Raw genomic sequence first — 15,429 nt, 5'->3', positions numbered from 1 at the left:
AGGATTTCTGTCTCACTCTCCCAAGTACTGGGAGCAAGCGCCACCACACTCGGCTAAACACTGCTTTTTAAAATACCCCCAAGAACTCTTGCTTTTTTTGTGTGTGCATGTTGTGGTATTGGAGATTGACCTCTACCTCTGAACTATGTTCCCAGCCCTAGTTTATTTATTTTAAAACAAATTAAATTGCAAAAGCTGGCCATGAAACTGTCATCCTCTTGTTTCAGTCTCCCAAAGTACTAGAATGAGAGGTGGGCACCACCACGCCCAGCTCAAGTACTCTTGCTTTAGCTGTCTTCACACAGTGGCCCTCCCTAAGTATACACGTGGTTTTGCATCTGGACTGAGGACCCCAGATACCTGGTCCCTGTTGATTTTTTTTTTTGGTGGTACTGGAGGTGGAACCCAGGGGCTTTCTACCTCTGGCCTATACTCTCAGCCCTGTTTTTTAAAAAATATTTTATTTGGAAACAGGGTCTTACTAAGTTGCTGAGAGCCTCACTAGGTAGCTGAGGCTGGCTTCAAACCTGCGCCATCTCCTGTCTCAGCCTCGCAAGCGCGGGATTACAAGCATGCGCCACCACACCCGGCTTGCTGTTGAGTGTTTTGGAGAAAAAAATTTCCTGCTAGGAAACTGAAGTTTGTGGAGACAAGACTATCTAAATATATAGGAATTCAGGAGTTAGGGACCATGAATGCAGCCAAGAAGAAAATTTAAGAGAGATAAGTGGAAAAAACAGTCCAAGGGCAGGTGATTAAAAAAAAAAAAAAAAAAAAAAAAGCCAGGAGTACTTCAGAGGCTGAGATAGAAGGATCACAGGTTCAAGACCAGCCTTCAGTTTAGGGAGACTCTCAACAACTTAGCAGGACCCTGCTTCAAAACAAAAAAGAAAAAGGGCTGATGGTACAGCTCAATTCCCAGTACAAAAAAAAATAAAAGGAATGCAAGGAGATCCAAGTTACTGGACAAAGATGTTTCAAAAGTTGTTGCAAAGAAATAACTTCATTTATTAAACAAGAGTGAATAATTTATCAAGAGGCTATGCTACATTTATTGTGAACAACCAATAGATATAACCAAGACATGACAGTTTCTTTGACCCAAAACATCCCAGTATCTGGAAGGCTGAGATGGGAGGATGGCAGACTGAAAGCCCCAGCAACTTAGCAAGAACCTATTTCAAAATAAAAAATAATGGAGAGCGGGTCATGATGGCACACGCTTGTAATCCCAGCATTAGGGAGGAGGAGACTGGAGGAGTACTTAGTGAGCCCTTCACAATTCAGTAAGACACTGTCTCAACAATAAAGATTAAAAGTAATCCCAGTACTTGGGAGGGTGAGACAGAAGACTGCAGGTTCACAGCTAGCTTCAGCAATTCAAGGAGGCCCTTGGCAACTTAGACTGTTTGAAGGGGGGGGGTGCTGGGAGTTTAACTCAAGAGGTAGAATGCCTCTGGGTTTGATCCCCAATACCTAAACAAACAAACAAACAAACAAACAAACAATAAGCCAAGCAAGATGGTGCACTCCTATAATCCCAGCACTTGGGAGGAGAGAGAAGGATCACAGGTTCAAGGCCAGCCTCAGCAACCCAGTGAGACTATTTCAAACTTTAAAAAAAAAAAAAAAATCAAATAGGGCTGGGGATAGAGCTCAGAAGCAGAATACCCCTAGGTTCAATCTCCAGTACCACAAAAAATAAGATAAAATATCCGGGCGTGGTGGTGCACACTTGTAATCCCTGCACTTAGGAGGCTGAGACGGGAGTAACACAAAGGTTTGAAACCAGCCTCAGCTACTTAGTGAGGTGCTCAGCAACTTAGACCCTGTTTCCAAATAGAAAATAGGTCTGGGAGTATAGCCCGAAGGTAAAAAGCCTCTGGGTTCCATCCCCAGCACCACAACCCCCCCCACACACACACACTCTAGTTACAGTGGCATATACCTGTAATCCCAGCTACTCAGTTACTTAGCAAGGCCCTTTACAACTCAGTGAGGCCCTGTTTAAAAAATAAGACTAAAAATGGGGCTAGGGTTGTATCTCGGAGGTACAATGCCCCTGCGTTCCAACCCTGCTACGGCCAAAAATAAAAACAAAAAAAGAACTAATTCAAAGCCAGGTGTGGTGGGGCATGCTTCTAATCCCAGTATGTGGGAGGCTGAGACAGGAGGATCAAAGGTTCGAAGCTAGCCTTAGCAACTTGCGAACCCCTCCATAACTTCGTGAGACTCTGTTTCAGAATAAAGAATAAAATAGGGCTGAGAATGTAGCTCAGAGATAGAATGCCTCTGGGATTCAATACCCATTACCCCCACCCCAAACACAAAACTCCCTAATCAATAACTTTGCCCGTCCAGAGGGTCATGGGAGGATCATCAATCTGAAGACTGAATTATACTGCTAAGTATTAAATCTTGGCCCTGAATGTCTAAACAGAAGCTTCAACTCCACACAGAAACCTGGCTTAAATCATAAGCCCAAAGGTTTCAGTTGCAACATGCTGATCACATGGCGAAGAGCTGGCTCTCTGCTTTATCTCCACAACCTCTTCCAACGTAGAAAGGCCCCCACTGCACTCCAAATCTGGGATTTACTCACCTCAAAGTGTTGGTGGAGATGGCCACAATGCCCTCAGGACACTGTTCAGAGGCAAAGCCAGAGGCAAACTCCAGGGTCTCATAAGACAGGGGAGTGAGATGGAAGCGAGACTGGTATGAATAGCTCAACCATGAGCGGCTCGACATGGCCAATACCTGCGAAGAAAAACACATGCAATATGCTTGGGGAGAGCGTCTATAGTGACCATTTTCAATACCCTATGGATTTTTTTGGGCATTCTACTTTCAAGCTACACACCCATCCCTTTTAATATATTTTTTACTTTTTTGGTGGCACTGGGGGTGGAACCTAGAGGCTTTGTACCTCCAGGCTATACTCCCAGACCTATTTTCTATTTTATTTGGAAACGGTCTCACTAAGTTGCCAAGAGCCTCACTCAGTAGCTGAGGCTGGCTTTGAACCTGTGCGATCAATCCTGTCTCAGCCTCCATCCCTTTTTATTTTTAAAGTGGGTTTTACTAAATCTTACTAAGTTGCTGGGGCTGGCCTTTTGATCCTACCCATGATCCCCTTGTCTCAGCCTCCCAAATACTATGACTACAGGCATCTGCCATCAGAGTCAATTCAATATACTGAAAAATTTTTGGAGCTCTTTTAAAAGGTGATCTTGGAAAAGAGGAGGCAGTATGTCTCCTCTTGCATGCTATGCCAGCATGCTAAAAGCATGGGCTACTAGCCACATGGCCTAAGACTAATCATTCTCTCTCATGAGCCTGTTCCCACATGTATAAAACATAAATGCCATCACAAGGCTGGACAGCTGCAAGAATATTATTATTATTTATTTTTTTGCAATTCTACGATTGAACCCAGGCTTCAGTCATGCTAAGAAAGCACTCTGCCACTAAACTCAATCTCTAGCCTGAGCAGCAAGAATTAAATAACCTTTAGGACCTGGTGTGGTGGTACACACTAGTAATCCCAGGACTTGGGAGGCCGACACAGGAGAATTGTTACAGGTTCAAAGTCAGCCTCAGCAACTTAGTGAGGCTCTCAGGAACCTACTCAGACCCTGTTTCCAAATAAGAAATAAAAAATAAAATTAGGCTGGGAGTGTAACCTGGAGGTATATGCCCCTGGGTTCGTATCCTAACAAGCACCACAGAAAAGGGAAAAAAGAAAAAAAAAAAAAAAAAAAGAGATAGCATTTAGAAACTCCCATAAGCTGGAGGAGTGGTAGTACATGCCTATAATCCTAGTACTAGGAAGGCTGAGACAAGAGGATCTTGGGTTCGAAGCTAACCTCAGCAACTTAGTGACCCTGTTTCCAAATAAAAATAAAGTAGGGCTGAGGTGTGTAGCTTGGAGGCAGAATACCCCTGGGTTCAATTCCCAGTACCACCAAAAAGTAAATAAAACAATCAAATAAAAAATATAAAGGGTCAGAGTATAGCTCAGTTGATAATATGCCCCTGGGTTCAATCATGAGTACTTTTGGTGATGGTATTGGGGATTAAATTCGGGGACATTTTACCTCTGAGATATACCCTCAGCCCCATTTTTATTTTGAAATAGGGTCTCACGAGGTTGCTGAGCTGGCTTCAAACCTGTGATCTTCCTATCTCACCTTCTCAAGTACTGGGCCCAGCAAACTAGTATTCTTAACTACATAGGATACAATGTTTCCCAATCTCATGACTAGTTAAGCCTGGGGTAAACTCGACAGAAGCAGTGCCCTAGCCCTACTTACCAGCCAGAAGCCTAGAGGAATCAATACCCCAATCTCCCTAAAACCAAATCACAGCACAGAGCCATGGACCCTCTGCTGGAAGCTCTGGGTTAAGGGACCCAGGACTTCCTACCACCAAGGAAACCACTCCATGCAGAGCCAATGTCAAAGCAACCCCACACTGGTAAAGTAGTGAAAGTAATGCTCAGAGAACAAAGGGATTTTTCTCAGCTCTTTCCAACATCCAGATGTGCTGCCTGTCTCCCAAATGATTACTTACGGCTTCCTGGCCTTGCATCCGGACTCGAAATAGCTTCACAGGCCGGGATCCCAGATATCTGGTGCGGGTGTCCGACAGGTCCCCAGTGACAGGATCTAGGACAGTTCTCAGCAGCACACCGTTCTAAACAAAAAGAGAGGAACGGTGGGTGAAGCCTACTTACATGGAAGCTTATTGGATATGACAAGAAAACTCCCTTTCCTACTTTTAGAACAAAAAGGAAATTACTTGATTTAAAAAATTCCAAACCACCAGACATTCACTCATCCTCACTAAATCACTATTAGTTCAAATATTTGTTAAACACTAATTTTTCACTTATATCCGGGAAAAAAAAACCTTTTTTTCTTTTGCAGTACTGGGGATAAAACCCAGGGGCATTCTACCTCTGAGCTATACCCCCAGCCCTATTTTTTTATTCTTTATTTTGAAACAAGGTCTCACTCAGTTGCAAAGGGGCTCACTAAGAAGCAAACCATGAAGGATCCTCTTGGGCCTCCCAAATGCTAAGATTACAAGCATGTATCACCATGTCCAGCTTCCTGTAAATTTTTTAACTACACGTTAAACTCTGCTTTACAATTTTAGGATAGATCCACATTTATGAAAAATAAGGTCTACTGATTATGGCATTTATTTATTTATTTATTTATTTATTTATTTATTTTATTTATTTTTTTTTTTTGGTGGTACTGGGGTTCCTGGAAACCCTTCTACTTCTGGGCTACACTCCCAGACCTATTTTATATTTTTGTTTGGAAACAGGGTCTCTTAAGCCAGCAAGGCTGACTTCGAACCTGCGTGATCCTCCTGTTATGCACCAGAGTTAACGTCACCACCTCAGAACTCTTCCTGCCTTCCCCTAAAAAATTAAATCTGAATCTCATAAATTTCCTGGTCTGCACTTGGCATTCCTACAGCCAAACATGAAATCTCAAACATTTAGTATGAAAGTAAAATATCTCAGTAATTTTTTATATTGACACAGGGATAAATAAAACATTAGAACTATAGAACTATCTTCATCTGTTCTTTTTGGTGGCTACTAGAAAACTTACACATGTGGCTCACTTTGCATTTCTTTCTTTTTTTTTTTTTGCAGGTCTGCTGATGGAACCCAGGGGCAATCGACCTCCGAGCTACACCCTCCCTCTGCCCTATTTTTTATTTTGAAACAGGGTCTGAGTTGCGGAGAGCCTCACTAAGTAGCTGAGGCTGTCCATGAACCGCGATCCTCCTGTCTCAGCCTCCCAAATGCTGGGATTACAAGCGCGTACCACCACGCCCACCTACACCTGGGAACATTCCAAAATGCCAGCACTGGGTAAAGGAGGATGTGAAGCCTATAGAAGGCCTGACACCAGCAGGCCAGTCTCTTACCTGCAGCCCAATGTTCAGGTACAGGAAGCCAATAGATCCCCTCTCACCCAGCTCATCCTGCTTCTCAGTCCCACCCATTTCCACAATGCACAAGGACTCAGGCTGTGCTGGGAGAGCCTGCATGCTCAGAGGTTGCAAACAGTCCTGGGGATGAAAGGAGAGAAGAGAAAATCATGAAGATACAGGAAATGACCAATTTAGGAAAAACATACCCAAAGAAATCTAGTGCCAGGAATGAAGGAAAAACTTTAAGGAAAGGAAAACCTTAAAGTTGTTACAGGGAAATCTTGCTTTTTTCTTTTTGCCTAAGTGGGTAATGGTAAAAGTAAACAAGCAAGGCACAACTTCCTGACAACCATCTAAGGACTTAGAGCAAGTACAATTCCTTCTTTTCAATCGGCCTTGGGTTTTTAACTATAAAAGGATGAGGTTTATGCCAAAGAAAACAGCATTCTCAGACAAATATCCTCAAACCACAGCACAAGACAGTGCAGTAGGTACAGGGGCAAAGGTGCAGCTCAGTGGGAGAGGACACACATGGGGCCCTATGTTCAATACCCAGCACCACAAACCAAGGGGGAAACAAAAGCAGCAGGTACAGATGTGAGTCCAAGCCCTGGCTCAGGGTCCAACCAGAAGATGCCCGACAATGAGTGTGTCACTTACTGAAGGATCCAGGGAGATGATTCTCACAGTGTTGTCCACCAGTCCCACTGCCAGGAAGCGAGATCGCTGCTCTCCAGGGGGCACATTGGCCAGACTCATGCACACCACATCTGCCGACATTTCTTTCCGCTCTGTGTACTCGTTCAGCTGTCCTGACTACAGGCGGAAAGGCAGAGGTCACAGAGATGGTCCAATTCACCCCAAAACCCTGGACCCAGGAAGGAAGGCTGTTACCCTTACTATTTATTATTTTGCAGTATGGGGATGGAACACAGGAGCATTCTACCTCAGGGCTACACCACCAGCCCTAATTTTTAATCTAAATTTTGACACAGGATCTCACTGAGTTGCAAAGGGCCTCGCTAAGTAGCTGAAGCTGTCCACAAACCGTGCTCCTCCTGTCTCAGCCTCACAAATGCTGAGATTACAAGCGTGAGCCACCACGCTCACTCCTTACTATTCTTATTTATTTATTTATTTAATTTATGGTACTGGGGCTCCTGGAAGCCCTTCCACCTCCGGGCTACACCCCCAGACCTATTTTATATTTTATTTGGAAACAGGGTCTCTTAAGCCAGCAAGGCTGGCTCCGAACCAGGGCGATCCTCCTGTCTCCGCCTCCCAAGCGCGGGGATTACAAGCGTGCACCACCACGCCTGGCTTACTATTCTTATTTAATGACCAAGAACATTTCCAACCCAAGGTCCCATATACGGAAACGAGGCAAAAAACAACCAAAATTATGTTTCCAGGTGACAAGAGAACCAAGAGACATTTGGCAAGCTCAATGTACCAAATCTTTTATGCCATACTACTTCTCAGCCAACAGAATTAAATAAACCTCTTTAATCTCTTTATGAGAATACCGTGGGAACATGATGGTTGAAAACAAAGAAACCTTAATCCCCAGCACCAAACCAAAGAAATCTCAACCCTGCGAGAGACTTTGAGCCCAAGACAGCTAGTTTAGCATACCTAAAGAGCAAAAGAAAATTTCCCAACTGAATTCAGATGGCAGAAAAATAAGCTATGCCGAATACTTGTGGAAAAGTAGAGTATCAAGTGCAAAAGGAGCAAGCGCTTCACTAAGGGGAAGATCCCCAACTCCAAGCAGAATCAAATACCAACTTACTGGTTCTTTCCCCTCTAAAACGGATGCGTTTGTGGACATTTTCATTCCCCACTTCCTTGTGAATATAATCTAGATTCCTAGATGACAATTCCCATCTCTACCTCTGGACCCACACTACGTCCCATAGAAGTCATAAAATAACATACCGGGTCCATCTCAAAATAGACCAGCTCTCCTCCGGTCAGGGCAATCACCACTTGCCGCTGGTTCACTGCACACTTCACGATTGTTTTCTTCCCAGGGGTCTTCCACTCATTGACTCTCTTGTCTGCTCGGATGTGCCGAATGCCATCTGGATACACCTAGACTCAGAAAAAGCAAGCAAGCTGACTTGAGCTATCTGACTCGATATTCAGAATGAGCCTCATAGCTGCTGGACCCAGAGCTACTGCATGCACCCGAGGCACCAGATAGAATTAGTAAAACCCAGACAAGTGCATTTTTTTATTTTTATTTTGGGGATATTGAGGATTAAACTCAGGGGCATTCTACCTTTAGCCCTTTTTTGTTTGTTTTGAAACAGTTTCAAGAGTCTCACTATGTTGCTGAGGCTGTCCTCAAACCTGTGATTCTCCTATCTCAGCCTTACAAGTACTGAATCCATTACAGTAATGTGCCACCATGCCTGGCTAAGTTCAATTTTTTAAAGTTCAAGTTTAGCCAGGAGTGGTGGTGCACACCTATAATCCCAGTATTTGGGTAGCTGAGACAAGAGGATTGCAGGTTCAAAGTCAGTCTCGGCAACTTGGCAAGGCTCTCAGCAGCCTAGTGAGATCCTGTTTCCAAATAAGAAATAAAATTGGGCTGAGGGTGTAGCTTGGAGGTAGAAGGCCTCTGGGTTCAATCCTCAGTACCACAAAAATGAAAACAATAAACAAAAAGATGATGTTTGCAATGTCTACTTCAAACAAGCTCAAAGATCATTTACAGCTGGGTATGGTAACGCACACTTATAATCGCAGTACGTGGGAGGCTGAGACAGGAGGATCGCAGGTTCAGGGCCAGCCTCGGCTACTTAGTGAGGTCCTATAAAACTCAGCGAGACCCTGTTTCCAAATAAAAACAAAGAGTTGAGGGTGTAGCTTGGAGGTACATGCCTGTGGGTTCAATCCTCAGTACTACAAAGATGAATGAATGAATGAATAGGGCTAGGGAGGTAGACTGCCCCTGGGTTCAATCCCCAGTACCAAAATACATGTAAAATACATGAAAAATCTTTAATAGCCGAGCACAGTGGGACATACCTATAACCCCAGTGTCTTGGGAGGCTAAGGCAAGAGTATCACAAGTTGAAGGCCAGCCTAAGCAACTTAGCAAGACCCTGTCTTAAAAAGTAAAAGGGGCTGAGGACATAGCTCAGTGGAAGAATGCCCCTGGAGTTCAATTCCCAGTGTCACAGACATAAACAAAACTATTTTATTTTATTTATTTATTTATTTTTTAACAGAGATGATAGCAGCAGTGATGGGCTCTGTAACAATTATTTTAGAAATGGCAAACTGAGAAGAAATGGTATTCCCAAAATTCTCCAAGTGAATAGTTAAGTTGGAAAAAAATCCTTAGACCCAATTTTTAGTGCAATTTAAGTTCATAAAATAGTAAGTCCCTTCCCTAAGGCATTTTGGCAAGTGAGGGTAGAAAGAGGAACACAGCAGCCTACACCACAGCGAGCAACGAAAGGACAGAACAAGCTAAGCAGGTCCGCAGGCACTGAGAGTCCTCACCTGAACCAAGGCATCGTCTCCTAGCAAGGAGCAGGACAAGGTCGGGGTGGTGCCCAAGAACCCGGAGTCAGTCACTTCTTCCACAGTTTCTCCGATAGAGAGCACAAGGGTGGCATTAACGAAAGACACAATGATGTAGGCATCGAATTCATCTAGAAAAGGAAAGAAAGGAGTCGGTTAGCTAAGAACTCACTAGATCACAAAGCCAAATGAAACACTAAGAAACCTTTCAAGGCACTTCTGTTTGCAGTGTTCTCTCTCCCCCCAAACATAAATGAGGGTCGTAATATAGCCTAAACACACCGAGTATGAATGATTTCTCCTAACATGTCTGAAAACTACTATTTTCCTGAGGCACTTGCTAGAGAAATGAGAGGACAAAGCAAAGGAATCAGAAGCACGAGGAAATTTTTTTTTGCCTCTCTGTGTAGCACTGGGGGTAGAACCCAGGACCCTTCTACCTCTGGGCTATATCCCCAGCCCTACAGGGTCTTGCTTAGTTGCCGAGACTGTCTTCGACCCTGTGATCCTCCTGTCTCAGCCTCCCAAGCACTGAAATCACAAGCATGTGCCACCACACCTGGCTACGAGGAAATTTTGAATACTGTTATATATGTGTGTTAGAGCCAATTGCCAATCACAACTTATTCTTAATAAGAGTCCTTAAAACTAGGAACCACCCCTAACTTCTTCTAAAAGAATCTAATGTAACAGCATAAACTCTAATGAATAAAACAGGATTAAACTTCCATGAGATTAAGTCATTCTAGGGTTGGAAACTGGGAATCCCGGTCTCACTGGGAATAATGTAAAAACACGAGATAACCAGGAAATGGGGAAGGGGTGTTTATATCGTTAGTCTTTGACCCCTCTGATTTTCCATTACTTAAAAATGCAACAATCCAGTGGTCATGAGCAATCCTATTAGGATTTGCTTTACAAAATGAAATGTAGTCCAATACACAAACACTAATGAGAGACCTGAGGTATACAGACAACCCCAGAACTTTCCCCTGTAGATCTCACAGTTAAGTCTATTCCCCATATCATACTCTCTACAGTGTAAAACAGTTTGTGTCCCCCACATCCATGATGTTTGGCATTAAGGTTCATCAACGTTGAATAAAGGCACATTTTGTTTTTTAAATAAGTGTTGAGATTTTACCCCCACATACTTAAATTTTTATATCAACTCCCCCCTTTGTCCCCTTTACCCAGCAATCAGGTAAACAAGGAAGAGAATAATAAAACAAGGCACTAAATATGAGGGTGCCTCACTCCTAGCAACAGCAGCTAAAGGACCCGGTTTGCCTGAATAACCAGAGGGCTGGCTGACCCCACGCCAGGAACACATTTTTGGTTTTGATTGCTGCAAATGAGTTTTGGCTGAACTAAAGTTCCTAGATTTGACAAAATTCACATTCTTTTTTTTTTTTTTTTGGTGGTACTGGGGTTCCTGGAAGCCCGTCAATCTCCGGGCTACACTCCCAGACCTATTTTATTTTTCGAAACAGGGTCTCCTAAACTAGCGCGGCTGGCTTCGAACCTGCGCGATCCTCCTGTCTCTGCCTCCCAAGCACGGGGATTACAAGCGTGCGCCACCACGCCCGGCAAAATTCACATTCTTTATAGAGTTAAGTGAAGACATGTCATTGGTATGGCCTATAGCAGTGTTCTGATCTATCAGCAAGACAAAATCAATGTGATGATATTCATAGGTACTTTGTAACAGACTGCTTCACAAAATAGAGGTAAGTAGTATTTGGCAAAACTTCTATTTCAGCAAATAATGTGCATGTACAAGGGGAGCTAAAAAGCAAGAATTGAAAATCTTTCCCCAATAGTTCTGCTCAAACTCTAAGACCAGGAATCCACAGATGGGTTCAATTTCCAAATCATAAGTATCACCAGATAAGATACTTACAACTTATTTATTTTGAGGCACTGGAGGTCGAATCCAGGACCTCACACATCCTAAGCAAGTGCTGTCACTGAGCTACATCCCCAACCCATTTTATTATTTTTATTTTGAAACAAGTTCTAAGTAACAAAGCAGGCCTTGAACTTGAGATCCTTCTGTTTACTCAGTATAGGCGTGCATCACTACACCCAGCTGATAACTTGGTTTTTTATTATTCCTTTTTATTTTTGGAGGGGGGGGGCAGGTCTGGGGATTAAACCCAGGGGCATTCGACCTCTGAGCTACACCCCCTGCCCTATTTTTTATTCTTTATTTCTAAACAGGTTCTCACTAAGTACCTGAGGCTGTCCATGAACCGTGATCCTCCAGTCTCAGCCTCCCAAATGCTGGAATTACAAGCATGTGCCACCATGCCCAGCTGGCTTTTGATTATTCTAATTGTCAACATTTATCAAATGCTTTGGGGACATCTTATGAAACAGCTTTATAAGTACTGTTCCCAAATTGAGTAGTGACATGTCTGTCACTGAAATGGAGGTCTTAATAGCCCACAACAAAACCAAAATCCATCTCCACAACACCAACTCAGAATCTTTACTTCGGCTCTGTTTTTAAACTGGAAATGCCTGTTTATAATATCAGAAACTGCTTACATCGTTTCCCATTGTTCCCATTACTAAAACTATGTGGGTGCAAACTAAAGCCAAAGAACAAAGGGCTCTCACTAGCAACAATTTCCAGTCTTTTGCTTCAATAAATGAGACAAAAAGACAATTCCAGAAGTGACTATTCAACTTCTGACTGACAAGAAAATGGGGAAAAGGAGGAAAAGGAGTGCATGTGCACCTTCCCTTTGACCAAAGACCCAGACTAGTCAGACACAGAGATGTTCAGTCAACTCAAACAGGGTCAACCACTGGCTAGACAATTCAACAACCAAGGAGTGTTTATAAGCTGATTTTCTTTCTTCCCCCTGTGGTACTGGGGATTGGGCCCAGGGGTTTTAACTCTACAACCTGAGCCCTATTTTTATTTTTTATTTTGAAATAGGGTCTAAGTTGCAGAGGGCCTTGGTTGCCAACACTGGCCACAAATCTCTGATCTTCCTGTCTCAGTCTCTCAAGTACTGGGATTACAGGTATGCGCCACCACACCCAGCTTAAAAGCTGATGTTCATCACAGATTTCCCCAACTTATATTATGCTGTGAATACTAATCACACCGTTAACCTCAACCCCTTCCATTCTCCAGTAAGGAAGGCCTGCAGCAGAGCAGTTAACTCTTATGTTCGAGGGTTGGCACTGAGAGTTGAAATCAAGCTTCAGGCAAGGTAAATGACTAGAAACTATGAACTTATTCATGTTCTTTTTTTCCCCTAGGGGATTGAACATAATTCATATCACAGTGGAGAATCTCTCAAGACTATGAGATGGTATCCTTGGGTCTCAGTCTACCTATCTGAGCACTGCTGAAGAGGCCCAAATGCGGGAATGCTTTACTCTTCTATTTCCCTTGCCTTAGAATCTAGCAGCGCACTCCAGATGACGTAAGCCTCCTGTATCTTATTCTCACTTCATATCCACAGTACCTGGTGCTTACTTGGCTCAGCACAATCCTAAATATATTCAAAAGCATTCTCCAGGTCTTGAACTTTCAGTCAGAACACCTGGGACGGTCAACTTCAAGGATATTCAGCTTATTAAAAGAAAATTAGTTGTTTCCAGAATCTGGGAGTGAAAGTAGAGAAGCTGATTCCTGCCACACACCAGCTGACATAGCAGATGGGTGTGTAACGATAATGCACATCGACGTCCAAATGTAAGGGTACTGCTGAGACACCGTGTCAATACTCTGTGCAGGTCCCTCTCCCTGGGTGAACTATAAGACCCCACAGTAGACCCTAACAGTAGGTACACACCTGTGGTGATCAGCACCTTCACCAGCCACCTGTGGAAGAGAAAAAAAGGCTTGGTATTGGTAGTATGCATCACCAAGTACCAGCCAAGGTTAGTATTTGCCTGGAGACTGCAGCATGTGTGGACAGAGGAAAGCTCAACAGTAACTTGAGAAATCTGGAAAGAAAATGAACAGATAGAACCCAAAATGTTTTGGCGGGTGACTGTTCAGACCATAGTACATAAAAGATTAAAATCCATCAGAATAAGCCCTTTCACAGGCTTAGATATTTAGGAGGACAAAAATTTTTCAAATACATGTTCATTCCATCATACAATACACTGCCTATCACTAACTTATATTTTCTCTCCACAGAGCCTTCCGTGATCCTCAAACATAGGCCCATTCCCCCTCTCAGTACCCTTCTACAAACTTATTTGTGCCCTTGTCTTTTGTTTTGCAGGGATGAGGACTGAACCCAGAGCTTTGCAAATGCTAGGCAAGCGCTCTAACACTGAGCCACAGCAGCTCCTTGCAGTCCTCTAAAGCAGGGGTTCTATGCTAATTCCTCTAAATATATGGTGGGCATTCGAAGGTACATGTAACTGTAGAATTTAGGCCGGGCATGGTGGCACATGCTTGTAATCCCAGTACTTGGTAGGCTAAGACAGGAGCATCGCAGGTCCAGCCACAGCTACTTAGGCCCTCCACAACTTAGTGAGACCTGTTTCAAATTTAAGAATAAAAAATAGGGCTGGAAGCTGGGCGTGGTGGTGCATGCTTGTAATCTCAGCATTTGGAAAGCTGAGACAGGAGGACCATAGGTTCGTGGACAGCCTCAGCTACACAGCTACTTAGTGAGGCCTTTGCAACTCAGTGAGACCTTGTTTCAAAATAAAGAATAAAAAATAGGCCTAGGAGTATAGCTCAGAGGTAGAATGCCTCTGGGTTCCACCTTAAAAGAGGGCTGGAAATATAGCTTGGAGATAATGTCGCTGGTTTCAAACCCCAGTATCACGCACATGCGTGCACGCGCGTACACACACACACACACACATTATTGTAAGTCATCCCTTGGGACTTTCTGTCCTCTTCATAAAGTAAGAATAACTCAGCCAGGAATGGTGGTACATGTCTGTAATCAAGGTACACTCGAGAGGTGGATAGGAAGGCTGCAGGTTCAAGGTCAGCCTCAGCAACTTAGTGAGCCCCTCAACAGCTCAGTAACTTTTTGTTTTGGTATTTGTGGTGCTGGGGATCAAGCTCAGGGGCACTGTACCTTTGAGCAACACCTTCCATCCCATTTCATTTATTTTTGTTTTGAAACACGGCCTCACTAAGTTGCAGAGGGCCTTCCCAAGTTTCTGAGGCTGTCCTCAAACCTGTGATCCTCCTGTCTCAGCCTCCCAACTACTGAGATTATAGGTATGCATCACCACATCAACAAACCACTAACAAGGTAAGGCGTGGTGACACATGCCTGTAATCCCAGTACTTGGGAAGCTGAGACAAGAGGATCGCAGATTTGAGGACAGCCTCAGCAAAGTAGTGAGACCCTGTCTCAAAATAAAAAGGGCTGGGGATATAGTTCAGAGGCAGAAAGCCCCTGAGTTCCATCCCCAGTACCCCTCACAAACAAAAAAACAAAAAATAAGCAACCAAGCTAAAGATGAATACCAACAGTGACCAGCCTCTTTCATTATGTAACAGCATGAACATTAAAAAAATTATATCTTCTCAGCTAAAACGGGCCTACAAATATCCCCTCTTTCTTTGAACATTTGTTTTTTTGTTTTTTTCCCCCCTGTGGTACTGGGGATGAAACCCAGGGGCATTTTACCTCTGAGAGACACCGCAGCCCTAATTTTTTATTCTTTTTATTTTTTTTTTTATTTTTATTTTTATTTTTTGCAGGTCTGGAGATGGAACCCAGGGGCATCTGACCTCCGAGCTACAGCTCCTGCCCTATTTTATATTCTTTATTTTTAAACCGGGTCTCACCGAGTTGCAGAGGGCCTAAGTAGCTGAGGCTATCCGCGAACCGCAATCCTCTGGTCTCAGCCTCACGAATGCTGGGATTACAAGTGTGCGTCACCACGCCCAGCTTTCTTTTTATTTTTGAAACCGGGTCTCGCTGA

At 43.6% G+C, this 15,429-nt stretch overlaps 1 protein-coding gene across 1 annotated transcript in view; it reads right to left on the bottom strand.

The window, feature by feature from the left end:
- The window catches only part of SF3B3 (splicing factor 3b subunit 3), a gene marked incomplete at both ends in the record, with an annotated part of 52,149 nt that overhangs the window by 14,633 nt on the left and 22,087 nt on the right, over positions 1 to 15,429 (bottom strand). Inside the window, 6 exons of the mRNA XM_080702602.1 lie at positions 2,603 to 2,757; positions 4,573 to 4,695; positions 5,953 to 6,096; positions 6,619 to 6,774; positions 7,897 to 8,052; positions 9,475 to 9,626. Coding sequence (XP_080558728.1) covers positions 2,603 to 2,757; positions 4,573 to 4,695; positions 5,953 to 6,096; positions 6,619 to 6,774; positions 7,897 to 8,052; positions 9,475 to 9,626 — 886 coding nt within the window. The remainder of the gene's footprint in view (positions 1 to 2,602; positions 2,758 to 4,572; positions 4,696 to 5,952; positions 6,097 to 6,618; positions 6,775 to 7,896; positions 8,053 to 9,474; positions 9,627 to 15,429) is intronic.

This window comes from Muscardinus avellanarius (assembly GCF_963383645.1).
Source record: "Muscardinus avellanarius genome assembly, chromosome: 10".
Taxonomy (NCBI): domain Eukaryota; kingdom Metazoa; phylum Chordata; class Mammalia; order Rodentia; family Gliridae; genus Muscardinus; species Muscardinus avellanarius.
The sequence above is the reverse complement of the archived record's forward strand: the minus strand, read 5'-3'. Positions and strand labels throughout refer to the sequence as shown.